Source organism: Coturnix japonica, chromosome 2, assembly GCF_001577835.2.
Source record: "Coturnix japonica isolate 7356 chromosome 2, Coturnix japonica 2.1, whole genome shotgun sequence".
In the NCBI taxonomy this organism is placed as follows: domain Eukaryota; kingdom Metazoa; phylum Chordata; class Aves; order Galliformes; family Phasianidae; genus Coturnix; species Coturnix japonica.
Window position 1 is genome coordinate 40,204,685 of NC_029517.1, and position 26,651 is coordinate 40,231,335.

Here is a 26,651-nt window from a genome sequence, read left to right on the forward strand (position 1 = left end):
GGCTTTTCATGGATGTAACGCTCTCATTGAACCTGTTACACAGGACTTGTCTCTAAAGAATTCCCCAGCATGCAGTGTTGCACCTGGATTTCAATCATAAACTGTGTTCCTTGTTGTGCCTCTGAAGGAATTAAAGACAACTTGCCAATATGTGCTTAATAGAAGGGTGTTTGAGAGAATACTGGTGATAGAGCAGCTTTAAAATTGGGGTTTGGGATGGAGAGAGAGCTGCTATCTGATTAGGCAGAAGTACTTTGTTTTGTATTTGATTCTTATTTTTTGGGTGGTGAAATGACTGCTGAAACACATAATGGTGTTCTTATTCTTCCTGTGTATTTTACCTTTCATGGAGATCTAAGTACATTCTGAGCCTATTCTTGCTGATTTAAAATGAAAAAGGAACATTGAGTTCTATCTGGGATAAATTTAGTCCTGTGCCTCTTCAGTGCCTACCACTCAAAAGCTCAGTATGTATGTGAAATGCCTTTAAAAGATGCCTCACTCTTCCACCTATATGTTTAGGTCACCTACATACTTAATGTAGTAGTGATGTGCATACACAAAAATGATGTCTGATACTTCTAGGTATCTTTCCACATGGCACACTTCTTGATGACAGTATTTCTGTTGGGGGTGAGCCAATTCATCTGTAAGTAAAGCAGATAGAAACACTAGCTTGTATCCTTTCCCCGCTGAAGAGAATCTGGCTGTAAGTCTAGGATAAGAAAAGGGAAAACCAGGGAACATGTTTCACTAATGATTTGCAGTTTTTCTGTTTACTATGAGTTTCTTAATGTTCTGATGGAAAGGAGGTAGTAAAAATTGTGAACTTAAGACTTTTTAACCGTTCAGCCTATTCCCTGAAGAGGACTCAGTACTTGATTGCTCTATCCATGGTCTTTTTGACATAGTGAGTCCTGTTTTTCAAACCTCTGTCACAGAACTGGTGTTGCATTGGGTGGCATTACAGAATCAGTGCTCCTGATAAGTGTGGGAGGCACCTTCAGATAGGTCTAGGCAGAACAGTTTCAGAATCAGGGTGTTGCTTTTGAGTTGTAGTTTGCACAACAGTAATGTTTGCTCTTCATTTGATGGTCTTTGAGCTGACTGCAGAGAAGGGATAGTTGTTGATAGCATCTCTTCAGTTTTTGTTGGTTTAAAATAAAACTTTTTGGCTATACTTGGTGGAAATCTGTTGCTGTTTCCTACTGATGGTGTTGTTTGTCACGTTGTTATTGTGTAGTTGCTGAGTCTGTATTATTCACAATGCTGTTCTTTCAGACTCCTCACCCACGGTGTGATTGTGAGCAGTGGTGCAGTGACTGTCTTTGCACAGTGACCTCTCATCTGCCCTGAGTGCACCTTCGTCCTGCAGAAAGCCGCACTCCTGCCCTGGGAGAGGGAGGGCAAGGCCACAGGCCTGTGGGTGTGCTGTGTGTGAATTAGGGCTCCTGGCAAGTCCTGCCTCAGGGGCATGTTTTCCAAGCTCCTGTGACAGAAGTCTCTTAAGATGTTAAGCTGCTCAGGTGAATGTGTTCCCAGAGGCCCATCTGGGATGTGCCAGACCTTAGTGGCCAGAAGCCTTTGCCTTGATTTAGTCAGGGCTGCTAGTAACTTTAGCAGAGGAGAAGTTAAACCTTTCTAGCTTGAGTGATAGCAGAGTTGGTGGGACATTTTATTTCTGAGTTCATTTGAAAGGAAATGCATATGCTATGACACCATTCCAGAATGGCCCCTTGCCCATTGCTTGATCAAGGTAGTGCTTGCAGTAACCTGTGCCAGAGAGTAATGATTAGTGGCTCTGGGACTGAAACTGTGAGTTTTCATAATTGCACAGAATGCCAGAACTAAACCAGTGTGAGCTGAAGAGTCTGAGCCTGCCACAGACTGTCTGTCACACTGTGTTGTTTTGCGGGTCAGTATTATCTGCCTTAAAAGTGGAACTTCACCATGACGTCTTATCTGCCTTCTGTTCACAGTGATTAGAATTGAATGGGAAGAGGAGCAATGAGTCCCGAGCTTCCCTCCTCAACCTTGGTTGCTCTCTTAGTTCTTCAACGCAAGAATTAGGAGGGGTTGTGTCACAGGGGAGGAGTGCTGGTTCAGATCAGCCAGTGCAGCCAGGGCCAATGACACCTAAGACTGCTGGCTCCTGTGATGTTTTTCCCGTTTGGAGAAGAATCATAGAATCATAGAATGGCTTGGGTTGGAAAGGACCTCAAGGATCATCAAGCTCCAACCCCCCTGCAAGGTGACTCAGGGCAGCTGTTCCCAATAGTTACAGTGTTGATCCCCTCCCCCTCCCTGGCTCTTTCCTGTTCCTGGAAAAAGACTTTTCTCTTAAACAATATGATGCATGGCTTGTTTGGCTTTCAGGGTGCCATCCAGGAGGGCATATACTTTCTTCCCTGGGCATCTTCAGCTTGGTAGTTGGTGCTTTAGGCAGTGCAGAACTCAGAGTCCAAAGGAAGCTTCTGGTCATACACTGCATTAAACGCGTGAAGAGAAATAAATGCAAAGTAAATCTTCTCAATTGTAATCTGATTGGGAAGCACCACAGTGTGGATAACTGTAAATCTACAAGCCTTAAGAGAGAATGAAGATGGTGCTAGGTACTTTAGGGAAGAGGAAGTCCTTGATTTGTCCATTTATGTGCTTGACTTGAAAAAAACCACAACAGCAAAGCTAAAAAAAACTTCACAACTCCACTACCAGTGATCTGTGTTTCATATGTTTAATACAGTCTTGAATATAACACAATGGAAGCATTCTTTGTTCTTTGGTTTTATTTGACATTAATTTCAAAGCTCAACAGAAATGAAATTCTGTGCTCTACTTTCTACGGATTATTATTTTATTTTTTTTTTATTTTAATGTTCTGTCTTTATTGCTTAATGGCTTTATCCATAAACTGTGAGGTGCAAAGTACATTGGATTTGGATGTATGCATGCATGCATTTAGATACTACCGTTCCTATTGTCCTCGGGCAAAAATAATACTAGTTTGCAAATGAGCAAAAAGAGGTCAGTGAATTGGCACTGCTGGTTTTACATTACAGAGCATTGTCCTTCATATGCTCTTGTTTTATCTACAGTTGTGTTATGAGGCTCTCCTATTCATCAGAAAGCAAAGCAGGCTAGAAGCCTGAGGTGTTTTTTTCTCTGTGTTTCACTCATCAGAGCTCAAAATAATGCATCTTTTTCACTTGGTAGATTTTTTGGAATACTAAGGAAATCAAAATCACAGCTCTAGCAGTTGGCCTAGTGTTAATTTAGGAAGATTGACTACATACTTCAGCAGTTTTGAATTTTTCATATACTGCTGCTGCTGAATAGCTTGCTCTGTTCTTCTACCTTCTCTTCCCCTGCTGCCTGTGTTTCAGAGGGGAGGGAACTGTACCTGTTTTTAAGCTTGCCCTCTCGCTTTCCTCTCCCCTAGTGTCAGTCTGCTGTTTCTGCTGGGTTGCACCTTGAGTGACTGTAGGATGCAGATGACAGAGGGTTTTATTGTATGCAGTCTTTTCAAGTTTGCTTCCACTTGGATCCTGAAAAGGGATGAATAATGTATCATTTTAGTTTTGAAACCGTTTCACATTGTCAGGGTAGTATATGAAGACCTCTGTGTTAACTGTGACCAACAGAAGTTCAGTGTTAGCTCTGAAATACAACTACAGTTGGTGACCATATTGCTACTGCAATACCAGTAATAAGTCTTTTGTGATAGCTTCTAAGGTTTGTTTGCAGAAACTGCAAAGGTATATTTGACTTTATCTGCTTGTTGGCAAGGTCGCCTTTCCCTTGAAGCTCAGAAATGTCAATTATACACAAAAGTTAGTGTGCAACTCGTTCTAATGTTCCACGTATTGAAATGGCTGTGTAATAACAGCAGGTTATCAAGGCAGCCTGATAAAGATTAAATGGTGAAATCAGAAGGAATAGCTATATGAGCAGCTAACTGTGTGGTACCAACCTTGATTTCTCTTTTTCCACCCAAGTGACCTTATTCTGTCTGTGGGAGCACTGACCTTCTATCAGCTAGGGTACATGTACACCTGAATTCAAATGGTGTGGTGTTGGCATAGTCATAATCACTAGCGATTATCAGTATTTATGTCTCAAACGTAATTTTATGGCAGTAAGGGAATGTTGTAACCAAGGGAACTACTTACTGTGCCATTGTTTTGGAAAATAAACCCTTGATGTCAAGGCTTCTAATAGGTGTTATTGCACGATCTTTGGACTTGTCATTTTTGTGGTGATGGAAGTTAATAGGTATTTTATTCTGAATTATTTTTTGTAAGCCTCTCTGTTTTCTTAAGGAGCGCTTGTGGAAAACCTTTTACCTCCTTTGGTTAATGCAGTTGATGTTCTCTTCAAGATACTATGGGATTTTTTCCTGTGGCATCCTGTTTAGTCAAAAGCAGATCATAGAGCTTTTAGCTTACAGGTGCTCTGTTATTCTCTGTGGTACAATGCTGCAGGGTTCAGGGTTTCTTTATATTGCTATGTAATTTTGGTCAAATTACTATTTTGAAGTGTAACCTTTTGTCCCGTTTCCATTTTCAGGCATAGTTATTTGGATAAATGTTATTATTTTTTGTGTATATTTGAATGATTTTTATGGAATTCCCAGGCAATACTTTCATCACTGAAATGTTTTCAGGATTTGTTAATCAAAACTGGAGTTTGAGAAACAGGAAAATAAACAAAATAAATGGAATTCTTGCTTTAGCTTGATCATCTTTCTAATGTTGAAGTGTGGAAAAACAAAACATTTCAATGGATATCAAAGTACTGCTGTATTTGATATATTATTGATGTGCCTTAGTGCTGATAGACTGTGTATTTACATGCAGGTATCTTGTATACTTGTAATTGGGCAGGATTATTTCCTTATTGCTGCATCCAGAGCGCTTTATTTTTTAATCTTATTAGGCCTTGTTTTTGTTTCTCCCAACCCCGCCTGATGCATGCTGAAGTGGCATTAGCCGGATCTATCAGGCTGAGCTTTAACTGACATTGTCAAGGGTAAATCCCCTGAAGAACAATTTGCATTACAGCAGTCTGCTAGCCAATAGCCAATACAATCAGTTCAACTTTATCGACATTTGGGTTGTGTTTTTTGTTCAGAAGTACAGGGTTTGAGCAGCTGAAAAATGAGAGTAATATGTAAGAATTGTGAATATATATATATATATATATATATATATATAAAAATATATACATATATATATATATATACATACACACACACACATATATATATAATATATATATATATATATAATATTATAGATATATATATATATATTTTAGAAAACTTGCAGATCTCTGGATAATTTTATGCAGGTTCTTAAAGGGTAGACCAAACTTTGGCATACGTCCTTCAACCTAACAAAGCTCCCAGCTCCACCTTAGCGTTTTTATCACCAACACCCTGTTTTAGTAGACATTTTTATGAGTAATACTATGGCCGTGGTGTTGTAGTCTGAGTATTATAAAAATGAGCTGTTATTTTGTATGCATTTTGTGTTGGCTTCGCTGTCTCATACAATAATGCTTAGTTCTTATCAGTTTAATATGATGTAATATTTATGCTGAACAATGTTATAAAGTTACTGGAGTTGCTTATTCATGGAACAGTTCTGCATACAATGCAGTGACTTGCTGACATCACAGATTCCTATTCTTGTGTCCAAGAAGGTGTATTCACTTCTTCCTTGACTTATTTATTTTTCATGAACTTGAGGCAATCCTCTTTGGAGAAGAAAATGTTAACGTTTCAATGACTTACACCACCACCAACGAAAACAAATTCCCATTGCAAAAGAGAATGATTCCCGGATGATTGGAGAAGGTCACGTCACTCCCATTTACGTTACTCCCATTTACAAGAAGGGGAGCAGGGACGACCCGGGTAACTACAGGCCGGTGAGTCTCACCTCTGTGCCTGGGAAGATTATGGAACAGATCCTCCTGGACAACATGCTTGATCACATAAAAGAACGAGCATGTGATCCGAGACAGCCAGCATGGCTTCACCAGGGGAAGGGTCATGCTTAACTAATCTTGTGGCCTCTATGATGGAGTGACGGCGTTGGTGGATGAAGGGAAAGCGACCGATGTCATTTTCCTGGACCTGAGCAAGCCTTTGACCATGGTCCCCATCACATCCTCATCTCCAAATTGGAGGGAGGTGGATTTGATGGGTGGACAACTAGATGGATAAGCAATTGGTTGAAAGGCCGCAGACAGAGGGTGGTGGTCAATGGCTCTATGTCCAGGTGGAGGCGGTAACAAGCGGCGTCCTCAAGGGTTCTGTCCTGGGACCGGTGCTCTTTAACATCTTTATTAATGGACATCGATGAGGGAATGGAGTGCACCCTCAGCAAGTTTGCTGACGACACCAAGCTGAGTGGTGCAGTCGATACGGTGGAGGGAACAGATTGCCATTCAGAGGACCTTGACAGGCTGGAAAGCTGGGCTCGGGTGAACCTAATTAGGTTTCAACACGGCAAAGTTGCAAGGTTTTGCACTTGGGCCGGAAGAACCCCAGGCACCTGTACAGGCTGGGAGGAGTTTTCCTTGAGAGCAGCTCGGCTGAAAAAAGACCTAGGGGTCCTGATAGAATGAGAAACTTAACATGAGCCAGCAGTGCGCTCTGGCAGCCAGGAAAGCAAATGGGATCCTGGGCTCATCAGGAGAGGGGTGGTCAGCAAGGATTAGGGAGGGGATCGTCCCTCTCTACTCTGCTCTTGTGAGGCCCCATCTGGAGTACTGTGTCCAGGTGTGGAGCCCTCAGTACAAAAAAGATATGGAAATTTTGGAAAGGGTCCAGAGGAGGGCCACAAAAGATGTCAGGGGGCTGGAGCACCTCCCCTATGAGGACAGCTGAGGGAGTTGGGTTGTTCAGCCTGGAGAAGAGAAGGTTGCGAGGGTACCTCATTGCAGCCTTTCAATACCTGAAGGGAACTTACTCCCAGGAGGGGAGTAAACTCTTCGAAAGGGCTGATAATAGCAGGACTAGGGGAAATGGTTTTAAGTTGAAGGAGGAAGATTTAGTTGGATGTTAGGGGAAAGTTTCTTTACTAGAAGGGTGGTTAGGTCTGGAACAGGCTGCCAGTGTAGTTGTGGATGCCCCGTCCTTGGAGGTGTTCAAGACCAGGTTGGACGGGCCCTGGGCAACCTGAATCTAGTAAATGTTATTTTGTGGCCCTGCCAGGCAGGGGGGTTGGAACTACATGATCCTTGAGGTCCCTTCCAACCCGGGTAATTCTGTGATTCTGTGATTCTGTGATTCTGTGAGAAGCACCAGTGTTCTCAGTTTAACTTGGAACACTAACCCAAAAGTTGAAATAAGTAGCTTTAAGATGTAAACTTATATAAATCTTTAAAGGATATACTTTCCTCCGAGTGGTGTTACCAACATTATTAACGCTTTATCTTATTGTCTTACAGTTTTATGTGCTGAAAGAGTGGGCCAGATGACTAAAACATACAATGACATAGATGCTGTTACACGTCTGCTTGAAGAGGCAAGTATTGCATCTCATTAAAGACCTACACACATTATGAGAAAATACTACAGAAATTATATGGTACTAATAGTGACTGCTGGTAGATGTTTTTCAAATGGGGAGGAATAAGTGTATGTAAACTTCATCTCATTGCGTACTAATGGGTAAGGTAAGTAATTTTTTAAGTAAAGGCAGTTTGTTTACATCAGTCATATGGACTCATTACTTGTGCTTATTTCTCAAATTAGACCATTTAATTTATTCTTGGCCAAATATTTGCTCAAATGAATGAGAGGAGTACATGTAAAGCCAGTATTATTATTATTGCTGGATTATTATTATAAAAAATAAATTCACAGTTACAGCTGTGTTCAGCATTATTATCTTACATAGTGTCTTTCCAGAGGAATGTATGGACAATTTATTTTGTTTTTTAATTTTGAATGCTCCATTCATTGCCAGTCCTTTTTTTGGGTAGCTTTATGTTTGTTTTTGGTGTTGTTTTGCTACTTTTATGTAAGTCATTATGACCATAGTCGTTGGTACTCAGAGAATGGCAAAATGCAATTGCTGAGCCATAGGGATGCTTATGTTCAAGAGTACCATAATAAATTGTCTAACTGAAATTATCTGTTTTCCTGGAGTAAACTCTAATTATAACTTTCTAAATAATGTTTAGGAAGGTTTATTTTGGATGAGAATGTTTGGAAATGTATTAGTTGATATCTGGGCATAATTTAGTCCTTCAAAGCTGTTTGCTTACTTATTGCAATTGCCATGTCAAAAATGGGGGGTCTGTCTCTCCACAGTACATTTTGTGGTCTCTTTTTCCAGCCCTGCAAGGGGATAAGCACAAGAATGCTCCCATCTGTCACCTACATTTGATAACTCTGATCTCACTGCAAGTCCTGCTTTTTGTGCTTTGAACTGAACTCTCTTAAACAACATTATATGAAATTTCAGCTAAAACTGATGCTTTTCCAGAAAAGCCTTGTTCAGGAATATTCTACTAACTTACAGTAACAGTCTGTTACCTTTCTGCGTCCTGCTCCTTTTTTCTTATTTGCCTTGGATTTACTTGCGTTTGTTTCCATGGCTCCTTCCGGCAGTGATGGAGCACTTCGCCAAATTATTTCCTCCCCAGAGTCCAGGTAGTCAAATGTCTATAGATCTAGAAATTACACTCATGGGAACAATGTTAGGACTTGCTGAGCCAACGTTATGAAGCATTTGATTTACTTTTCCATCTGGATAATAGCAAAGGGAATGTGAAGGAACATGCAACAGGTGAACCTTAAATAAAAACTACATATATTTTTTCAGTGAGGTTTTTGTTTTAATTGATCATTGTTTCTTTTTTAACCACTTTTCTAGGCAGATGTAAACAACTTATATCTCCTTTCCCTGTTATGTAAATAGCCATCATCATAAGTGACTACATTTGTTTGCAGAAGTTAAGGTTTAGCTCTTTCTGCTGCCATGTTACAAATAAGAGAAAAACAAGCCCCAGAGCTACCCCTGTCTTCCTGTTCTTGTTGACAAGCTTCAAAAGAATTCATCATGGTGTTGGCAGGATGGGAGCATTTTATTGGGGGGCAGACAGGAAATAGAAGATATCAAAACAATGTGTGCATATAGGCATTCTGAAAACCTGTGTCTCTTGCCCTGAAAGTGAGCAAAAAGGGAGTGACACCAGGTCTGTCTGGATATGGAAGAGCAGCAAGAGATTCTTCCTTGAACCTGCTTTCTTATCTCTCTAATAACTGTTTAAATATCTCTAGCTTTAGTATTTTTATTACTCATGTTGCTATAATGCATCAGTTCCTTAAAACAATAAGAGGCGTGACCCCAAAATGAAATTTAGAGCTAAACTGCTAAAAATTGTGTAGAAAACCGAGGGAGGCTGATTAAAGAGCCTGGAAACACTTGCCTTCCTCATTTACTTCCTGTCAGCTGTCCACATCAACAGCAGCTTTAGTTTTTGTCGACTTTGTCATGAATGTATGCATGTCACAGGGTGGATTTTAGTCATGTAATCTGTATGCCTGCCTCAGGTAGTATTTTCAGTATATATATCTGAAAGGGAAAAAGCTCTTCTTCAAATGATGTTGAAATAAAGGTAAGTGGTGAGTTGACCACTATTCTCTTTTCCCACTATTTTAGAGTTATAATAACTGAAGAAGAAAATAATCAGTGAAAGTGCTTAATGAATATTTCTATGCAGGTTTCTATTATTTATCATCTTGTCCTAGGCAGATTACAATCCAGTGTATAGGTACATGTCATCAACGCAGCAGGTCTCTAATTTGTATTGGTACATTTGTATGCTATTTGTATTGGTGGTGTCTGGATGTGTTATTTCCAGTTCCTTTGTAGAGATGGGTAATGAACGGGCAAACATGGAATGAGAATAATCACTTCAGGCAAATTTGGGCCATGTGCAAAAGAGGAAGGGATCGGATTTGATTTTATAGGAAAGAGCTAATGCATGTGCCTGCACAAAGAGGGTTGGAGGCTGGATACTCGTGATGGAACTGGCTTCTGCTCCTGCACAGCCTTCTGTTTAAAGGTGAACCAAGTGAAAATATAAGACCTCATTGAAGCAACTGAGTTCTTTGGTATTTTTGCTGTGTTTCTGGAATTCTTAAAATGTGACTTGGGAAGTTCTGTGATTACGTTCTGCAAATATATACCAAAGTGGTTTCTCAAAGTCGTCGTAGAGAACCAAATCTGGTTTAATTTGCGTTGCCTGACATTAGACCTCGAAGCTGTGTTTTCATGTGTATGGGTCAGTCTTTTCTGAATAATGTCAGTGTTACATAATAGAAAAATAAGTTAGCAAAAACCAAAACCCTTACAGAAGTGAAAAAGGCTCTTCACTGTCTTAAATACATGTTTTTTCCTTCTGTTCCTTCAGATCATAAAAACAATAATATATTTGCTTTCTTTTCTTAATGCTTCACAGAAAGAACGGGACTTAGAATTAGCTGCTCGGATTGGCCAGTCACTTTTAAAGAAGAACAAATCACTGACAGAAAGAAATGAGTTCCTTGAGGAGCAAGTAGAACACATCAGGGAGGAGGTATGTTTTTTCTTTTTACATCTGACTGATGTGTCTGCAGTGATGGGAAGAAATTTTTTTTTAATCTTTACCTTATCCATGCTTAATTTTCCCATACATCCTATCTGTAGCTGGTCAACCTGAATTGTAGCAGTTCAGCTGGCTATTTTTGTAGCAAGTAACTTTTAGAACCATGTCTAAAAAAGTCATTTGACTCACTAGGTCAAATCAGATAATTGGGGGAAAAAAACACCCAAGACTGAAACTTACTTTGCCATTTTATTTTCCTCTAAATTCAGCTACTCTTTTGTTTTGAGTCACTTACCTACTGTTTTGTTCTACTGATTTTGTCCTTGTTCCCCTCTGTGCCCTTATATATAATTTCCCTTACTAATCTTCCTTCATTCCTTTGTGTCCCTCTTCCTCTTTTACTTGTGTCTCTCCTGAATCTTTCTCAGTCCTCTGTTTTCCTTTCCAGTGAATGTTTAATTTAATTTCTGATGAACAATTTTCTATTTATACTGAATTTTGTCATTAAGGCCACAGCATTTGAGTTCTGCCAGTGCTTCCCTTCTCAAATGGAGTATGTCTGGTCTTTTTATTCATGGAGATGCCAGCAGTGCACACTCACTGAAATGATGTGCATTCTGCCTTTTCCAAGCTTCAAACTGGGCCAGTTTGGAGATAAATAGGTCGGGTTATATTTCAGTGATTGGTCATTATATTCAATGCACTTTATATGAACTTAGTGTTTAGAAGCATTGGGTTTTGTTGGGAATCAAAGGGTGGAACTTGCTGCCTTGTCTAGATGGAGAAGATCTTACAGCTTCTTGTCATTTTGCTGTTTCTCTTTTCAGGGAATTGTGGTAGAGTCTCTTGAAACATGGATTGTTGGCCTGCTTCAGTACATAACCTTTGAGTTTTTGACTGCATTTGCCTTAGATTTTTGATGAACATGTTTTTTTGCCCAAGTCCCATAATGTGGCAGACATTTATCTGTGCGTTGGTTGATAGGCTTTTGCTGAGTGTGTACATGACTGGGCAAGGTAGGGAAGGGCATTCATACTCCATGCATCCAGAATGGAGAATTTGATTGAAGAAGATGGGGAGCAGGGAATGGCTTCCTCTGACAGGACCGACTTAAAATTATTTAGAGGGACTCAGGAGCAGCATTAGGAAAAGGAGAAAATGGTTTGTTTGAGGGATATGTGGTTTTCGTTATACAGAGACAGTGATGTGTAATTATATGTATAAAGTTAGGCTTTATTGGTGTGTATGTCATGGTATCAGTAACCTAGGTTGCCCAGGAAGGAGGCTCCACCAGCAATATGGGTTATTTGTGCTACTGCTCTGCCACCCACAGTGCGAAGAAATGCTTCTGGTATTCAGAGAGAGCTTCCTGTGCATCATTCAGCTTGTGCCCATTGCTTCTCGTTCTGCTCCTTTAACAGAACTGGCTCTTTGCCTTCTTCTGAAGAACAGGAATGGTTGAAAATAGAAGCAAAAATAGTGGGCTCAGTTGATTTGATTCATAGAGGAAGAGTATAGAAAAAGCTAGAGATAAGCTAGTGCCCACCCACTGAAATATCTAATTCCTTGCTACTTGAAGAAGCTGAGCTGGAAGGAGGTGGATCTGTTACTTTAGAATGCCTTTAGCTGTCCCTGAAATAGAGGAAAATGAATCTCCCCAGATGAATATGCTCGATTTGTTTTCTGGCTGAAATGTGGTTTTGTGTTTTTAGAAACGTGCAGTTCCTTTTAGAAGCCATGTCTCAAGAGGACTTTGGTACCTTCCACAGAGTGTAATTCTGCAGACTTAGTAAAGTAGATGACTTTCGTTAGCTTAAAATTCCGCACGGTGTAAGTGCTTTATTGTATTGTTTCATCTTTTTCTTGATGATAATGCAGCATAGATCTATTTTATTGACAGTCTTTTTTTTGCTACTAATAACTAGAAGTATTAATGTGTCTGCGGTACAAAAGTAGAAGTCCAATAAAACAAATGTGCTTTGCAATTTGTGCACTGCAAAGCGGAAACTGAGGACCAAGTCTTGCAAGGAAAGTGGGAGGAGACATCTTTTCGTTTCTGTTATTTATACCTTTGCAAGGGAAAAAGGAAAGAACCTCTTAACACAAGCGTCTTAAAATGCAACTTTGCTGTTGCATAAGTGTTACTGTTTAACTGAGCCTTTAAACCAAATCGAAATATGAATTAACCAAGGTTAAGTTTGTGGAATTACAGGAAATGCTAACCACTCAATTAAATTTTGTTCATTTTAATTTCGTGGATGAGACTTATCATACTGTTCTACCATGCTTGTGTTTTGGAGTCACCAGTGACCCAAACTACACTGAGAAACTGGGTGGCAGCCACCTCAGAAGGCAGCTGCCACTGTGAGTTGTTGTGCAACTCAAAAGGCAACTAAGTCCCAAAAGAATATTACTGCATAAGCTCTGTTAATTTTATCCGCTGTCTCTGTCTGCAAGGTCTGTATCTAGTCCAGATGTTGACACAGTATATCAGTTGGAAAGTAGTGTTGCTTGGTTTGATTGTGTCGCATTTGTTTCTTGCTGTTTTGTTTCAGTAAATTTATTTCTTTGAATGTAGATCTGGACTAATGCATTAGTGATTCAGTCTGGACTAATGCATTAGCGATTCTGGATTGCTCATCTTACCTTTCTTATTAGCAGTGGATAATTGTGTTTTTGTATATTTAAAAAAGAAAATGGCTATTTTAAGGGTGTTCTTTCTTTCCTATAAGTGAAGGAATGGTTTCCAATCTGTTCCATTTTAGGCCACTTGATTTAGTCTGAAGGTGGTGCTTGGAGAATGAATAACTAATTGACTGTGAGTTTACTTAACAACGTGTCTAGAAAAGCAAATTACTGATCTGCAAGCTATTTCTTTCTTCAGGTTTCTCAGTTACGGCATGAGCTTTCCATGAAAGATGAGCTGCTTCAGTTCTATACCAGTGCTGCTGAAGAAAGTGAACCGGAGTCCATCTGTTCCACCCCGTAAGTTACCAATCTGCAACACTGAACCTTTGTCTAGTACTAAACAAAGGTAGTTTGGACATTTTTCATAGCTTTGAATGGTAGTACAATGATCTCTGTATGGCCTGGACCTATAAATGGAACTCTGAACTTGGTGCATTGCACCAGCTGGAAAGATTTGCATTGAACTATAGGTGGTGACACTGTTGCAAACAAAAGATAGGAGGGGAGAGTAGATAAGAAGGCTGCTGATACAGCACTGTGACTTTCACAGGAACTGTATCACTGTGGACGTGATGCCAACATTGATTCTTTCCATCTATGATACCCCAGTGCTCCACATCCCTTTTGTACACTGTTCTAGAATGTTCCATGGGTGTGAACTTTGTGCTTTAGGAACCTGAGGCCACAGTGAAAAATGCCATGCTGTTTTCAGTAGCAGAAAGAAGAAATTAAGCATGACTTGCATTGCATGTTCCAGGCAATTAGCTGACTGAACAACATTGCAGGCTTTGAGGGGCTGTCTGCCCTTGCTTGCAGAGTTGTTGCTGCATTCTGGTGAAGCATGTACTGCATTAATCATGGAGCTATTAAACTGCTATGGTAAAGTTGTTTCTTTTCTCATAGTCTTGGTGTATTCAATGTGTTTCTGGCTGTTTCAGACCTCTGTTTAGCCTAATTTCTTGTGAGGCTGGCCATGATGCAGGTAAAAATGAGCTAAAACTTGCTTTTTTTTTTTTCTTTTTCTTTTTTAAATCAAGGCTGAAGAGGAATGAATCTTCCTCCTCTGTCCAGAACTACTTTCACTTGGACTCTCTTCAGAAGAAACTCAAGGACCTTGAAGAAGAGAATGTTGTACTTAGATCTGAGGTGAAACTGCACACTTTGTTTTGCTTAATACAGTTGTTCATTAAATGCTGGAACACACGTGGTGAGAAGCGTGTATTAAATGTTTTGGAAACATATAATTAAGAGTATGTAATTCCATGAGTGGCAACAATCTCTTTGTACTTATTTTATCACTATCCTCTATTCTTCCTAAATGAAGGAAAGACTGACAAATAGGAGTTCCATGAAGCTACATACATAGCATACTCTGCTGACAAGGAAACTGCTAGGGTGTACAGCATGGTTGTCTCACCCTTTCTCTTGCTTGTGCTGCATTGAGTGAAGAGGAATTGTCTAGGGCCCTGTCTAGGAAAACTGCTCTAAAATTAGTGCCTCCTAACTATTTCCATGGAAACTACAACCAGCACGAAGAGCGCAGTATTACTTTTTGATAGAAAATTTTTGGCTACAAAAGACTTTTTGCAGTATAGTCACCACTGTTATGTATGCATTTTTACTAGTGATGAACAAGAGCCTGCGTTCTGCACTTGTAACAGTCTGCACCAGTGGAGGTGACCCACTGGTGAAATACACCACCCACTGCCTCACTGTGCTCACATTCACTGTTTAGTCTCCATAAATATTCAGCAAGTGTCAATGAATGTCACTGAGTGCATTTTTTTTATGCATGGAGGAATTAATTTTCACACATTTGCTTCAGACACACTTCTATCTCAGACACCATTTATTTATTCAGACTGTACCTCTTGCTGCCATCTGTCACATGGCAACAGCATGTAATGGGGTATTGTTGGAAAGGTTGGGAGGCTGTGGATGCCCCGTCCTTGGAGGTGTTCAAAACCAGGTTGGACTGGGCCCTGGGCAACCTGATCTAGTAAAGGTGTATGTTTGGTGGCCCTGCCAGGCAGGGGGGTTGGAACTACATGATCCTTGAGGTCCCTTCCAACCTGGGTCATTCTGTGATTCTGTGAAGGTTCAGCTTTTACTGCCGTACTACCAACATCCACCTTTGAAATCATGGGCCAATGTCATAAAACAGGAGCAACCCTCATAAAATAAATAATATACTTAATGTATATAATTAAATGTACATCTTCAATTGTCTTTCAAATCAGGCTGTTAATATTTTAAGATTGTGACTTTCTTGCCTTTTATGCATGATAGAACTGATATCCCTATTTATACATTTATATCCCTTTTTATCCCTATTATATATATTCCCTATTTATATATCCCTTATTTATATTTTGTACAACCTTTAAACTGTGGGAGCGTATTACCATTTTGCAAACATGTACCAAAGTATAGCAGATGAAGTACTTTTGGCCTAAGAATGAGTTTATGAAAACATAGTATCTGTATTGTTTTCTACTGCAAATGTAGGGCCCATTGAAAATAAGTAGGTGTCACACCTTTGGATAAGTTACTGCTTATGGAAGAGTGCTGTACTGGGTTGTCACACAAGGAAGATGGGCAGTAGATACAGTAGAAGTAAGGTTAGAATTGAGAGGAACACTGCTTCAGGATGTAATAGGAGAGCCTTGTTGTAGAATAACTTTCCTTAAAGAGAAATGCAGTTTGTGCCAGTGATGCACAGTGTACAGCCAAATCCAAAGCCTCCCGAGTCTTTGCAGCTTTCACTGCCTTCTATGTGTCTGTCCATAGGATATACATTGCAGGCTCATCAAGGTGGTGCCAGACAGAGCCAGCTGGCTGGAGGGGAAAAAACAAATCAAGAAAGGAGGCAACACTAAGGTTTCATGTGGAATATACAGTTACAGTGTTAGGAATTTCCAAGTATTGTCTCATGTTTTTCTTTTTAATTTCAAGTATTTAAATGATGCATTTCATTGGATACCTACCTCTGTTAAGGTGACCAGATAAAAGCTGTGCATATGTGGCTTTTGTATGCTTAGGGCTTTTTATTTTTCAAATATAAAGTACACAGGTGACATCTTGTGGAGATGAGGGGATACTGGTGCAACTGCATGCAATAGCATCTCTGCAGTGTTCACCTGGCCTCTTTACCCATACCATAAAGGAGGACAGTCAAAAACTGTTATTTTTTTCACTGTCTTCTTGGAGGAGTGAATAGAAAAGCTCGTCTTTCTGAAGCAGATGGAAATGCAGCAGCATGCTGGCAGAGAACAAAGATGGTAATATCACATATTTCTTGTGGATTTCTTGAATAGGCCTGTCAACTGAAGACTGAAACAATAACTTATGAAGAAAAAGAACAACAGCTTGTCAACGACTGTGTCAAAGAGCTAAGTATGTCTTTTTTTCTTCTTAGATCTTATTTGAGGTCGTTTGGTTTAAAAAAAACCAAACCAACTGTGTCAGATCAGTCAGTCATTTATTCCTGCAACACTGACTGTCATTATACAAACGACTGTGGGAAGAAAATTTCATCCGATTTATTACAGCCAGAATTTTCTGCTGTGAGATAAATCTTTCTCAAGTGCAAAAGAGTTATGCATAGAAAATGTTGGTGTTAGGGAAAGGACAGCCTCCTATGCAACATGAGCACTTTGTGTCTTTCTGGTTTAGTGTCCTACGTTTCTGCATTCTGGGGCAGGATTCTGCTGAGTCAAGTGACACTCTGAAAGAACATCTTTCTTCTTACATCTTTCTGCCTTTGCATATTGTGATGGTGATTGTAATTGTTTATCTTTAAGGGGATGCAAACATACAGATTGCCAATATCTCCGAGGAGTTAGCAAAGAAAACTGAAGATGCTGCCCGGCAGCAGGAAGAAATCACCCATCTTCTCTCTCAGATCGTCGATCTGCAGAAAAAGGCAAAAGCTGTAAGGAATCCAGTTACAGGATCAATGCTGTGATTTGCTATCATTGTTTTACTGGAAGATAAGTTGCAACTTATAAATGCTAGAGCCTAAAGGGGATTTTGAACCTCCTTATCTGGATGCCATTGTTTGATATTTAGTATATATCACTCTTGACTAGAAAGCATATGTATGTTAAAAATGCTTACGTTAGATACCAAATGCATTAAGTACATTTATTTTCAGTATTAAATAAAATTCTGCACTGAACTTCAGTAAAACAAGACTATCAGTACATGCATCTCAGTGAGCAGGTTGTCATCAGTAGGTCTTAAGGGATTCATTTTGAATATACGCTTATGCTGGGCACACTTGTGTTAACATTTTGTTATGCTATGTAAATGTTTTTTAATGAAGTGGTATGGGCTAATATTGCTGCAATAAGAGTCTTAAGTTAGAATTTTCCAATTTACTAATAGTATATGATATAAACATTAGAAATACTGAGATGTTTTGACCTGCAGTAATGTTTCTTGACATATTTTAGTGTGCAGTTGAAAATGAAGAACTTGTTCAGCATTTGGGAGCAGCTAAAGATGCCCAGAGACAGCTCACAGCAGAGGCAAGTACACTGCTTAGTATTAGAATAATTTAGTAGTAGGGCACGGGATGTTTGCTTTAACATGGGACTTTTAATGTGAGCTGGATTAGAAGCATTAAAAAATGTTTCATATATATAAGCATATGAATGAAGTAACTTTCTTGTTTCCAGAAGATATCAGAACTTTTTCTTCCTGTTCTTTCAAGCTTAAATGACACATATTTTACAAAACTGAGGCTTATGGGCTGTTTAAGAACCCTTTTTGAGGGTGCCTTCTCTAGGCTGGTAAACCAGGCTTATCCTGAACAGCGAGATTGCATGGAAGAGCTCATTTGTAGTGTATTTGTTCAGTGAGTAAACCAAAGACAACCTGGAATTGCTGGCTGTCTTCTAGGTACTCCACTTACATGTACAGAATAGACAAAACAGAATGAAAAAAGCCTGATACCCTTATGATGTGTCTAATACTTGAACTACTTTGGGTCAAAGATAGGAATGCTCAGTGAAGCCTTTCCCACTGGTAGTTCTTTTGCACTTGCAGTGCTCCAGTGGAAAAGAATGAGCTCAATCTTCGTGGAGTCTCTGTTTCTAAGCCAAGTAGTTTATTTTTATGAAACTTGTAGGACTGCAGTATTTCAGGCTTCTGCCTCTTTGCCCAACTTTGTTTAAGTGGCTGGTGAACTGAAAAACCTCGAGGGTATACAGACATCTGCATCTGCACGCAGAGTGATTACATATGGTGTGTTTTCAGAGAAGGTCAAGCTATAAATAAGGCATGGTGTTAGTCTGTTGGAAGTTATATAAATATATGTGTTAGTCTTGGTTTAAAAATTCTTTGGTCTTTTGGGTCACTATGCAATATCTCGTTCTTTTTTTCATGCAGTTTGCCACTGTGGTCATCCTGATGATAACCAGGCAAATAAGAACTGCTGCAGATTATCAGACTAAACACACATTTATCTCTATATCTCTTTGACAATGTCTTCATCTAGAGATAGAGAGGATAGGAATTGGAGCCACTAATTTCTTCTCCATTGTTAATCATCAGCCTAAAACTTTACATATTCCCTTTCTGTTACTAATCAGTTATTCATGATTTTCAGTGATAGGAAATTCACCCTTTGGAGTTGTTTTCTTTTATAATGGGATATTCCTCCTTACACCATTATTCTTACTAGTGTAAAAACATTTTATGGTCTTCTCATGACTACAGTGCAGATCACAAGGTCCTAGACTGTTTTCTCTATGTTGTAGTTACGTGAGCTGGAAGACAAGTATGCAGAGTGCATGGAAATGCTTCATGAGGCTCAAGAAGAGCTGAAGAACCTTAGGAACAAGACTATGCCAAATGCTGTGTCACGTCGGTACCACTCACTTGGCCTCTTCCCTATGGTAAGCAGATTTAAGGGAAAAAAAAAAACCCACAACATTTCAGAAAACAAACAAACAAATGTGAATGTTTATATCTGAATTACAGGCCCAAGGATGAGATGCAGACAGGAGCATGGGTGAAATATGTATATGTGGTGTTACAGGATTCCTGAGAGCATGTATTCTGCATGCTTTGCTCTGAAACAGTAGTTTTCACTGTGGTACCACATGCAATCTTAAGCTGGCTGGGAAATAAATAATGGGTAGTATCAATAGATTGTTTAACAGTATGCATCTTGTGTATGCTGGGGCCTGGTTTTCAATAGGAGATTCTTGGTTTTCTTATAAATCCTTGGAGATGTAACTTCTTGATAGTGTAACTGGATTGCACATGGATGTGGCATTCTTCTTATCACTTATGCTGTACCCTCTAGTTCTTCAGTAATTGTATCCACTCATAGACATTCAATTCATTAAAGGAATAGTTGTTGTTAATGTGTATTGTGACAGTGTCAGTTATGGAGATCTCACTGGTTTTATCAACATTATTTAATTAATTACATTTGATAATGACAGCGTATGTTTTAAGCATGGAGAATATGCAGTACGCTTAACCAAATGAGAGAGTGGGTATAAACATCTAGTAATTTTCAGTGCCTAGTTTTATTTGCCTTTGTATCTCTAAAATAATTTAATTACTTCTTAAGGCATTGGTACCAATGAAATTTTTTTTGAGTTTCATTAATGTAATTAAACAACAGAATCTAGTCTGTCCTCCTTGTCTTTAGCCATGCCTCATCTTAATCGCTGAGAAAGAGCACATATAAGTTGGTTTGTGCTCACAAGAAGGAAACTGCCTTGCTTTTTCACTGTCCTTTCTGAGGTGGAGTTTAAAGTGCAGACCTTTAATACTGCAACAGATACAGTTGTAAGCTGAGTAAAGTATAATTGTGCTCATATATTTTTGTGTGTTTTGTATAAAGATGGTTTTCAGATGTTGATTCAGGAAACCTGGCGTTTAGACCCTGTACTTCACTACAGTTTAGGCAGTAATGCAAACTGACCAGCAGTGGAGAACTGATAAACTTTAACCCTATGGGGGAGGTATATTAATATTTCATTCCAAGAGCTCTCTTTTGTGGGTCAGTGGGTAATGCTGTAAGAGGAAAGAATATTTTCTGTTGGTTTTAAACAAAAAAGAAATAAGCAAAACACTTTATGTAAAAGGGAAGTGTCATTGTGCAGGGAACTTACTCTTAAAAGCTAGATGACCTGGGATCTATTGTTGCTTGTGATGTTTTTTCAGGATTACTGTCAGATGTTATCATGTCTCTTCAGGTGATGAGCACTGTAACAGTATGAAGCTGAGCTGTAGCTTGTCACCTGTTGAAGTATATTCATTAGTCCTCTAGCTTTCCATTCTATTTTCATTCTTAAACCTTTTTTTTTTTTTTTTCTGGAATGACATTTTACTGCTGTTAGGTATTTTATAGAACTAATCATTTGTTTTCTGCAGTGACAACCTGTTAATACGAAGATACTTATTTTACTTTTGTACATGTCTTTAACAGGATTCTTTGGCAGCAGAGATAGAAGGGTCAATGAGGAAGGAGCTGCATCTAGATGAACCTGACTCTCCTGACTTGGCGTACGACTGAAAAGATTTGATTCCTAAATGATTGTTTCTATCTGGGGCTTAATTAGTTTTTGTTAAGAAAGGAAATGGCAGGATATAGTTGAGCTGAAAGTTTAGAACCAAGTTTTTCTGGAAAGGCATCAGTGACAGAGGGAAAGAAAAACAAATTATCTGGTTGTTAAGATAGCTTTTTATATATATAAGTTATAAATATATATAATGTATATAATATATAATATATATAATATATATTATATATAATATTATATATAATATATATAATATATAACATATAATGTATATGATATGATATAACATATATAATATATAATGTATAATGTATATAATTATATATTTTATATATATTGTTTTTTAATATATAATATATATAATTATATATTTTATATATATAGGGGTTTTTTTTTTGTTTTTTTGTTAAGCTACCATAAGAAAACCTCCATATAGAGGTTTTTCCTTGCCTCAGGAAATTTTTATATTCATCCTTGAGTGATAAGATGTGGTTCTGAGAATGAAAAAGATGGGTTTTCTTGTGTCTTACTGTGCTGGATTTTGTCACTTAATGTTCAGAGGATGAGTTTGGTTCCTTAAATTCTTTTTTCAGGTGTTAGAGCAGAAGTTACAAAGTAATTATTGGTCTAATCCAATTTTTAGAGAGGGAACATCAATGTAGACAGGGATTTGAAGTGATTGTGTACCACAGCCTGATGCCAATTACACTTGCGTAAATTAGTTAGATCGCATTTTGCTAATGCTCTCTTGAATTAAACAAAAGTGGTTTGAAACAAGTTAAGTACTTACTAAGGTCCAAAAGCTAAAGTTAGCTACAGCTTGGCAGAATAGGCTTTATTGACGTAAGTTGAATGTGTACTCCAACAGGTTTATCTTGCCTAATTGAACAAAGCATGGACTGGTTTATTTGAAACAATTTAATCCTAATTAGAGGGTGTTTTAAAGTTTTTACTTTTTTTGACTTGTCATTTTGTGAAGAAAGGACCAGCCACTTCCAAGAAACCTTCCAAGTGTATTTACAGTCAGTCTGACATATTCTTAATCATTTCAGAAAAAGAGACAAGAACAGGGAAATGCTGGTTAGAAAAGTGTAAGGTAGAAAAGATGTGAGCATGCTCACACTCTATGGGATCCTTTTGTCCTACCAGACTAATCTAAAACCAGGATGTAGAGAAAATTTATTTTGTCTGCTGAAGTGTCATCAGATCTTCATCTTGGAGCAGATAATCAGGACAATGGCGATAAAGAAAAAATGGTATAAGTAGGTCAGAAGTTATATTTTCAGCCTTGACGGCATCTAGACTCTTGCCGTGTTCTATTTCTGATTTGTTTGTTGTTTTTTTTTTTTTTAATGCTACTTAAGGAGGTGGGAAAGTTCTTACAGAATGAAAAGTTGCAAGACTTGTTTGTCATAGAATAAATACAGATTCCCTTTAGAAATGGATTATGCAGTTAAGAACTGAATAGGTGTTAATTTTGTTTTTTTAAAAAATCTTATTTCCATACAGTGACTTTAAGGGTTTTTTAGGTATTAAACATGCCCTTTCACTTACTCTATGATAGTATTTGAGAGTATCCATACACATAATTCTCCAGTAATCTGCCTAAAATACTCTAGCGTGATGTGTCATGTTGATGGATTAAATGTGATGGTGAGACTGTAATGAAGATGGGACCCTACATGTACTCTTTTGCAGATCCTATAAATGAAAAGTAGTTAATGGAGCTGTGGTAGGGTCATTAACAAATTGCTACCTGTTTATCTGGTTGCTTTTAAGGTATTAAGTGATTATTAACTTTGTATGTCTTACCAGTCATCAGAAGCGGGTCTTCGAGACAGTGAGAAACGTTAACCAAGTTGTCAAGCAAAGATCCATGACTCCATCACCAATGAATATCCCAGGCTCCAACCAGTCTTCTGCGATGAACTCACTCATTTCCAGCTGTGTCAGCACTCCACGTTCTAGTTTCTATGGGGGAGACATCTCTAACATTGTCATAGACAACAAGACCAACAGCATCATCCTAGAGACAGACTCTGAGAATGGGTTAGTACTGTAGCACTTGACTTTGTGGGGGCATTTTTTGTTTTGTTTTGTTTTTGTTCTTAATTCTGACATAGAGGCAAGGAGTTTCTGTTTTCCTCTTTTCACCTAATATCATGCAGCTAGCTTGAATTGTTACTTTTTGTGCTTTTAGTTCTTCAACACTCCAGCTTTTTGAAAGCACTGTGTATCAGTTTCTGCAATTTGCACCTCTTTGGAGATGTGTCGTCACTTGGTGACGTAAAACTTCACATTCTCTTTGCAGACATGGATCAATACTTAAATTTACTTACATTTTCACAGTTTTACATTAATGTTATAGTGTTCTGACCGAAGATGCAGCTGCAGCTCACTCTTCTGATCTTAAATAAAATGGTGGGATGTGTAGGTGGATGTTGGAAACCTACTATGAAAACCTACAAAGAAAACCAGTTAGTAAAGTTAGAACTTTACTTTCCAGCTACTTGTCTCTTCCCTCAGTGTAGCTCCAGGTTATGCTTCATATATGTTATAGAAAAAGCTACTTGATGTCTCAAAACAAGCAGTGTTTATCATCATAGTATGCTTGTGTGATTTACTGATTTATTCTTGCAGCATTGTCTGTAAAGGACTTGGCCTTCTCTCTTGAGTTTATGTAATCATGAGAGAGAGACTAGTAAACATCTCTCAGTTCTTACTATGAGGAAGTTCATAGCTAAAGCACAGCTTTTCCAGTCAGGAACTGGGATTCAAAATAGTTTTAGTGTAAAATGAGAGAAAATATTGGCATTTGCCTTACAGCAGCTTGCTTGAAGTGTGGTGAGTTGTTCCCAAGCATGGTAATCTAAAGTTTGAATGTCTCAGAACTATCACTTAATAATGTGTTTCTCAAACAATCTTTTCCCCATCCCTACCTTCTTCTCTTTTCCCTGTCCCATTATGCTTTAGGAATGAAGACAGAATGAAGAAGCCTGGAACTCCCGGGACACCAGGCTCCAGTGACCTAGAGACTGCCCTTCGCAGGCTGTCCCTTAGGCGGGAGAATTACCTCTCAGAGCGGAAGTTCTTTGAAGAAGAGCAGGAAAGGAAGTTGCGGGAACTGGCAGAAAAGGGTGAACTCCGTAGTGGTTCCATTACTCCCACAGAAAGCATCATGTCTCTGGGAACTCACTCCAGATTTTCAGAATTCACTGGATATTCGGGAATGTCTATCAGCAGTCGCTCCTACCTACCAGAAAAGCTTCAGATTGTGAAACCACTAGAAGGTGATAACAAAGGGCCTCGGCCTTTATCTGTTCTTCTAAGTGACTCTTTGTGGTCTCTTATCCATTATCAGAAAGCAGGAAATCTTTGCAATACGTATTCTTTTTACTTTAGAGACAGTAATCCACGCTGTTGGTTTGAAATCTTCTAGCTACTACAATTTTCTACAAGCCTTAAAAGTTAGGAAACAAATCCAGCCAAGGGAATAAAATATTACAGGCCATATATGCATAAGCAGTACACCCTTACATGTGAGCTAAATCTCAGTGTTGCTGCTTCAAACTTAGAAAAGGAATGTGTTGGCGTATCTGAAAATGAATGACAGAGTTTTAGTTCATCCATTCTCATTTCGGTAGATGTTTGCAAAGACCTTTGCTTTGAATAGACCAGTTGGTATAATAGGACTACCTTTGTGATTAAAAATGACCTCTGCACTTTAATTGACTGAGTGGCTATACACGAGTCTCTATGGCTTTGGTTTCACGTGTGAAATAGGTTGTTTTAGCCAAATTTCCTCTGCATATTGTTGTCAGGACTAGAGCTTAATTTCAGAGCAAAGCGCGTGCATTTCTGTAATCTGCCTAACAAAGCTAGTGGTACACAAGAGTAGTATAGTTAGTCTGGCTTTCTTTGGAACTCTCAGGTTGTTGCTGGCATTGAAAGTTGAGTAAATTCCTCCAGATTTTAAACAAAAGCCTAAAACACTCCAGAAATAACATTAGTTATGCAATGTAGCTTTGGTTTCTTTTTGTTTTGGTCCTTTCCCTCCTCTCTCAGACAGAACTTTTGTGTTATGTTGTCTGTGTCATTTGTTCATCTTTTTAGAATTATTTTTTTTGTCTGTAAGACATCATGCATAAGCATAATACATATTCAGAAGGTTAAACCAACCCTTTTTGTGTCCTGAAGAAAGAATATGCTTTATCTGCCTGTTCAAATGAAACTATAGCCATAGCACGAGTCCATGCTGCTTAGCTGATTGTTATAGTTTGTTTACATGATTGCTTTTCAGTGGTCATAAAAAGCCTGTTACATCGTGAGAAAGGGGATGATCCAGCTTCATCCAAGTTACTGTTTTTGCTACCGCTGTAATAGATTTCTGTCACCATCCCATTATATCTGCTTTTTTTCTTCCAATAAACTCTTTTAATTCCTTATCATCTTTCTATCTGACTGTTTTGTTGGATTTTGTTTAAACCATTTTGTTTATTATTCCCATGGGGTAATTTTTTTCCTAAAAATTATCTGCTGAGGTACTTCCAGCATATGGTTTTACATCTCATTTATGGTATGTTTGTCTGCCTGATTCTTAGGTTTACTATTTGTTGTCTTTCATTACACACATGTTTATTATTATTTTGTTCCTCACTTCAGCATGGTTTCTTTCCCATATATTTTTCATGAAGTTTAATTCTGGTTTTTGGGTTTTATTTTTAAACTTCATGCTACTGTGGCAAAATAGCACCTGCAAACTGCTCCCAGTGGTTGTAGTTCTGTTTTGTTTTGTTTTCCTATGGATACTTGTGCCCTAAAATGGGGTAAGGAAAAGTTGGTTCTTTATTAGTTCAGGTTAGTGCCTTCTACTCTTTTAAAGCAGTTGATTCCCACAGTAAAATGAATAGCGTGACAGAGGCCCTAAGCAATGAATTAATTTTTCTTTACATCTTTTAAGAATGGAATAAAATGTCCGTTCAAATTGACTTGCTTTAGTGACACTCTGGTGAGGTTGTTTTTTGTTTTTTTAACTAAATAACTGTATTGTAGCTTCTTGTACTTCAAGCACAAAGTATCACTCCCTGCATACTATAAGAAAACTAATATAACTTACGGAACTGTCTAGTGGGAGTCTGGGATTATTGAATACATGACAAGGACTCCTCCCTTCATTTGGCTTTTTTGTTATATTTCTTTAAGCCAGTTTATAAATGAATGTTCACAACTATTAATTGCTTTTTGCATTTGTGTGAATTTTCTCTATGGTAAAGTTAAAGCTCACTTACACACATTGTATGAGGTTGAGCTTAAAGTAATAGAGGCCTTTGTGACAATTCAGAAATAAAAACATGATAGGGATGTTCTTTTCTGTTATGGTTATTTATTCTGCTCCAGTAAAGATCTGTCTCTCAAGCCTTAAGGGTACCAAACAGTCTGAATCCTCCTTCGTCACTCAAAACTTGCTAAAAATAAACTGAACTATTATCCAAAGTAGCCCTTCAGATCCAATTATTCTGTACTGTGGAATCTTTTCATGTTGAGCAGGTTTTAAAAAGTGACGTAGATGTCATTGCATCACTACGCGCTGAGCTCAGCTGTTGCAAGGGAAGAAGTTTCCTCAGTTAGTTTCCTATTTACAATAAGCTTCCTGCAATGAAATATCCTTGTTGAGAAATTATTTTCATTCAATGGGATTTTTCTTTCAGATGCAAAATAATGTGCATAAGTGCCATTCCTCTCCTAATCATTTAAGTGTGTTAGGTTTTTACGTATACCGTGTAACAAATTGAACATTCTTAGTCTGTT

At 38.4% G+C, this 26,651-nt stretch overlaps 1 protein-coding gene across 10 annotated transcripts in view; it reads left to right on the forward strand.

The window, feature by feature from the left end:
- TRAK1 (trafficking kinesin protein 1) overlaps positions 1-26,651 on the forward strand; it is a 121,774-nt gene that overhangs the window by 77,917 nt on the left and 17,206 nt on the right. For 9 of the 10 annotated variants that reach the window (XM_015854098.2, XM_015854101.2, XM_015854105.2 and 6 more), the window contains 11 exons: positions 7,459-7,535; positions 10,483-10,599; positions 13,493-13,593; positions 14,334-14,442; positions 16,614-16,692; positions 17,100-17,230; positions 17,754-17,828; positions 19,062-19,199; positions 20,750-20,826; positions 22,659-22,892; positions 23,817-24,133. In XM_015854098.2, coding sequence (XP_015709584.1) covers positions 7,459-7,535; positions 10,483-10,599; positions 13,493-13,593; positions 14,334-14,442; positions 16,614-16,692; positions 17,100-17,230; positions 17,754-17,828; positions 19,062-19,199; positions 20,750-20,826; positions 22,659-22,892; positions 23,817-24,133 — 1,455 coding nt within the window. Of the gene's footprint in view, positions 1-5,821; positions 5,932-7,458; positions 7,536-10,482; positions 10,600-13,492; positions 13,594-14,333; positions 14,443-16,613; positions 16,693-17,099; positions 17,231-17,753; positions 17,829-19,061; positions 19,200-20,749; positions 20,827-22,658; positions 22,893-23,816; positions 24,134-26,651 lie in introns of those variants that run through there. The other variant, XM_015854104.2, reaches the window with a different exon arrangement.